The sequence below is a fragment of the Plectropomus leopardus genome, chromosome 20 (assembly GCF_026936395.1).
Source record: "Plectropomus leopardus strain MGB_pleo_1.0 chromosome 20, ASM2693639v1, whole genome shotgun sequence".
Classification (NCBI taxonomy): Eukaryota; Metazoa; Chordata; class Actinopteri; order Perciformes; family Serranidae; genus Plectropomus; species Plectropomus leopardus.
Window position 1 is genome coordinate 21,824,342 of NC_142195.1, and position 5,138 is coordinate 21,829,479.

Below are 5,138 nucleotides of genomic sequence, written 5' to 3' on the forward strand. Positions count from 1 at the left end.
GACTGTTGGGGTCGGTTGAGGTCAGAGGAGCAAAGGGGATAATCTGTTTATCATCCTGTATTTTCAGCCTGATGGGCCTCCTTACTCCCCAGGAGATATTCAGGAAGCCTTCCACCACCACCTCTCTATCATCCTATTATACAGACAGACCAACAAATACCTGAATGTTGTATAAGTACAGTCAAACAGTCATTCTAACCCCTAATCCCTTACCCATAACCCTAACGCCCCAGCCCTAACACCAATAATCTCTCATAAATAATGCTGCGTTCATATGGATTCAGGCAGACATTGGTAGGAAAACAAGGAGAGAACAAGACAGTAAAATTATGCAAGGCTGGCAGAGAATACTGCTGATGGTAACGGTAGACAGCATTGCCATCCAAAGTTAAAATATTTCAACTTTGCCATCCTCCATGATGGAATTTCCAACCACATGTTACACAGCTACCTTACACAAGGAGAATTAAAAAGGTCTTGTCTGTCTACCATCTGCCTGATTCCACGTGAATGCAGCATAAGAGTTCTAAAGATAGTAATTATGTGTACACTTTCCCTTACGTAACAATTACAAAACAACAAACAAACTAGTCCATGTTTTAAATACTGCACAATCATACCTTAAAGTAACTGAGGTGCAGCTGAGTGTGGTCCTTTAGGAAGCAGTTGTAGGTGTTCAGTGTTGAGAGGAACTCTGCTCTGAAATAAAAACAACAGCAATGAATGAATACATGTTAAAAAACAATCTTACATTTTATTGTTGTTTTTTTTCTTTTCTTTTGTAGGCTAATTTTCTGCAGTCTCTCAACATGGAGTTGGCTGAGCCAGCAGCTAAGCAGCTAATAATCAGCATCAAAGAATTGTTTTTAATTAACCAGTGAGAAAACAGATGGTAGGCAATACATTTTGGCCGCAGTGCTGTCCCGATACTACAGCATCAGCTGTGTGAGCGCAAAGCCGTGGTAGTGGTAGATCATTCTCTGCTCTAGGCGTATTTACTCCACAATATATTTACATAGCAAATAGTCATTTGTTACTATATTGATGCCCTCAAATGCATACAGAACTTTTAATAGTGTCAACATGGAGACTTGGTAGCCAGCTTTTTGCAGTGCATGCCACATAACTGCAACATCTGGAATTTGATTCCAGCCTTGGGACCTTAATGTCATACCTTCTGTCTCTCTTTCCCTTTTTTTAAACTGTCATCTGTCAAATAAAGGTGAAACTGAACCAAAAGTGAAGTTAAAATAATAAAAAATAAATAAAGCTAATAATAATGGAGTACTTTCAAACAATGAGAGTCTCATCTGCATACAAAGTGACCCACCTGGACAGTGTCCTCCCATCCCCTGCCTGAATCACTGGGGGAAGAGCTGCTCCATTCATCTCTGGTTACTGCAGAAAGAAATCGACAAATCATTTGTAGCAGCAGCTTCTGTTGACATTCGTACATCTGGAGCCTGAAGCAGGAGACAAACACCGGAGGCTGCCGACTTGTTGAGTAGCACCAGCATTATGTCAATATGGAGCGAAGAACTGCACATAAAATGGACTTCACTGCAATTGTACAACTAGCACTGTGTCACCCTCTTCCAAAAATGAACAATATAATTAGAGTCTTACCGTCTCTAACATGACAAATCAGAGCTCTCCTCTTGAATCTGTTTCTTTGCCACTGTCTTCTCTCTCTGTGCTCTAAATATCTCTTTCCTCCCTCTCTTTTCCTCTCTCTCTCTTTCTCTCTTTCTGAAGTTTTTGTGTTATATTTATCCCTCTCTTTCTCTGTCAAGCTGTGCCTTTACTCTTTCACTTTCTTTTTTTGTGCTGTCTCCAAAGAGATTTAATAACAGTACTCCACCCAGTAACCAGTGATGACAGTGTAGAGCCAACCAGTTGTTTATTCTTTGGTCGCAGACTCTGAAGCCTGCTCCAGTGAGCACAGATTGTTGGAGTATCCATGTGGCCTCTCTTTAAATCTCTTTTCTTTTTTCTTTTTCTCTGAATTGCACAGTAGTGTGAAAGCAGCCTTCTGTCCTCTTTGTCCTTTCTGTCACTCTTTACAACTCTCTCTGTGTCAGCCTGTTTGCTGGTGGAGGAAATATCTCAGGTATTCAGCAGCTGTCATCCCTGTAGCACCACTACTCCTCTTTCTGACTGACAGTTCACTCTTGCAGAGTGAGAGAAACCATTTTAAAACATCAACAACAAAATTTAAAGGTGCAGTACACAAAGTCCCTTGCAAAATTTACAGATTGTAAGGCAATCCTGTATTATTAATCTAAGACTAATGTGGATGTACTGATCTCTTTTATATGAACATGTGAAATTTGTTGTTACATGTGAAAGAAAATTATTAAAACTGTCCAAAAACAACATGTGCCGATATGTCAATCTATTGAAAGCATTGTCACATGGGATAACAAATGTTAAATATCTGGTACCAAACATGATAACCGACGTCATATATGATTTCTGAAAAACACATCACTGGAATTTATTGCATGTGAAATTGTAGTCCACATATAATATCAGAAGTGTTTCACAAGTTAGCACATATTCTCTCTGACATGAATGGAAGTTACATGTTAAAGAAAAGAAGTTGTTTTCTACCTGGATATTACTACAATTCCAGTTGGCATAGTGGCACCAAAACTGATTTTTACCCAAATATTGCTGCTTTTCCTCCCAGGACTGACCCCCCAAAACCAGGTATTTAAACTAGACATGATCTTATCATAACAAAAACTAATTTTTGTTTTGTGCCTAAACGTGTTGTTGAAATATGAAGTTTTAACATATTCACTAAATAATAGCACGCAACATATCCATTGTTTGCAGAAATGTACAAGGCAAACATTTTTTTTCTGACAATTTGTTTAGATCTTAAATGTATTCTTATCTGATTCAGTGTAAAATGGTTGCATTGTTTTGGTAAATAGAGGTCAGACTTTGCATGGAAATGTAAATCTGCCTTTCTTTTTCTGGATTTCAACAAACACCTATGGGCAGGTGCAGGACTTTAGACTCAAGAACTCATTTGCCATCTGCTTGGAGGCTGCTCACTTGCTCATGTTGTAAACAATGACTCTCAAGTGTGAATGTTTATGTCTGAACAGACCTGGCATTGGACATGGCTGGAAAAGGGCAGATGTATTTGCATAAAAAGTTTAGTAAAGGTTTACAAAAACCTCTTCATTACAAAATAAAAAGTTCTTGAGAGAGGCAGGATAACAAGAAAGAAAGAAGCTGTCTTTAGTACAATAAGTCCAAGGTCTCTCCCCTATGTCTCTAACTTGAACTGATGTGAGCACTTCACTGTGGTTCTTTCAAGCCTCAACATGCAGGTTTTAAGGTTGCCTGGAGCAAATACATCCAAACACTGTGTGTTTGTGTGTGTGTGTGTCGACATGTATGTGCATGTGTGTAATTTGTGAATCATATACATGTCAAAAGTCAAAGCAAAGTCAACTATAGCGGAGAAGTACTGTGTCAACATTGCAAAGTCAATATTATGTCATACATCCAACACAGCTACTGAGCAGCAACTATTTTAACCTTTAACAACTGCTCTGTGCCTGGATGCCAAAGGATCTCACAAAACAAGATAACCAGTGATTTTTATCCAGTGCAAAAGAAAAAAAAACACCTTGTTTAGAACTTTAACAATCCTGTGTCATCGCTACTTCCCCCTATATAATTATCCATCATGCTCAACTTCACTTTGAGGCATTGCCACATGAATTTAAGGTTTTCTTTCAACACTGCAAGCTGCTACCGCAGAGGAGAAAACAGCAACAAATCAAAGCAGTCCAACTGGTGGCAATGAGGCTGACTAGAATCCAATTATGAGGACGGACTAAAAGTGGAGACACTTTGCTGTTTTTTTCATATCCAGCACCAATGGGCCCAAATCTTGACTAACTCAGAGTGCAGTGTAAGTAGTAAACAGAAGCTTTTTTAAGGTAAAACTGTGTGCCAGACAAAACATAGCCAGTGGGAGAAAAGCCAAAGTACACCACGACACACCCAGATTCTCTCTATGTTGCTCTCTTGTGTGCCACTCCCCCTGTCTCTGCTTTTCCTTCTCATTTACTCCACTCCTTTGTCCTTTTGTGATGTCGTCTAGTTTGTGACACTTGCTCTTTGTCACTCAAATATGATGTCATGTTAGCATAGTGCCCCCTGTTGAAACTCTGTCCCTTTAAGTTCTGGTTAGTCTGAAAAATGTACATGTACTTTAAATTGTGTCTTTAAACATATCAAATTGCAGCAGAACCATACCCAAATTATGGAAAAGTTTAACTGAATTTTGAATTCAATCATGAAGTTGACAACTAAATAAATGCTGTTAATACATTATAATCAAAATTTAACCTCTTACACTTGTGTACATGACATGTGTCCAGGTTTTAATAAACTATAAGCCATGAACACGCTCAGGCACATTATGTAATAGCTAATATTGTTATTAACTAAAAGTAGCACTGTTGCTTTCTTTCACTTCCACAGTAAATCACTTAACAAACTGAAGCATTAAATAAAGATGATCAAACTTACATTCAGGTCCAATCAGGCAGTCTTACAATCTCCGAACAAATGAAGCAAGTTCACTCCATGTTTAATTTTTTAAAACTTTTGTGTGTGTGTGTGTGTGTGTGTGTGTGTGTGTCTCTGTGTGTGTATCTGTGTGTTCATAGGTCCAGAGTACAGTGCATTTGGTTGGAGTTGAGTTTGTGTAGCACTGCAGCAGCTGGTTAATTATTACAGGACAGGTTGAGACAGCGTTGGGAAGGAGGGGCTGACTGACATCAGATATGACTCGCCTGTTTTTTTTTTTTTGTGTGTGTGTGTGTGTGTGTGTGTAGTGAGCATGTCTAGAAAGAAAGAGAGAGCAGCCCTGTTGTAAGCCAACTTTCAAAAGGTTACCTCATAAGAAATCTGTGTTTCGTGTATGTGTACACATACAAAGACTCTGACTCTAGTTTTAAGTTGCTCTAAAAACAGTTTACGGGAAATATGGAAATAGACATACAGTTAAAAAAATGGACAAAAGGCTGAACAGTTATGAAATCCTTGCCTTAAAGATGGCTGTCTGAAACTGGTAAGCCACCGGAAGCAGCACTGAAGAATAGACA

General features: G+C 38.8%; 1 protein-coding gene across 4 annotated transcripts in view; it reads right to left on the reverse strand.

Moving 5' to 3' along the window:
• Positions 1 to 4,726, reverse strand: part of rassf6 (Ras association domain family member 6) — an 8,416-nt gene extending 3,690 nt beyond the window's left edge. Inside the window, exons 1-4 of one of the 4 annotated variants that reach the window (XM_088071230.1) lie at positions 4,561 to 4,726; positions 1,331 to 1,398; positions 621 to 694; positions 1 to 133 (exon numbers count right to left, since the gene is read on the reverse strand). The exon at positions 1 to 133 is cut by the window's left edge and continues 25 nt beyond it. In XM_088071230.1, coding sequence (XP_087927356.1) covers positions 1 to 133; positions 621 to 694; positions 1,331 to 1,349 — 226 coding nt within the window. In that variant the 5' untranslated portion in view covers positions 1,350 to 1,398; positions 4,561 to 4,726. Of the gene's footprint in view, positions 134 to 620; positions 700 to 1,330; positions 1,399 to 1,626; positions 2,622 to 4,560 lie in introns of those variants that run through there. The other 3 variants (XM_042509969.2, XM_088071231.1, XM_042509970.2) reach the window with 3 other exon arrangements.
• Positions 4,727 to 5,138: the final 412 nt, after the last annotated feature.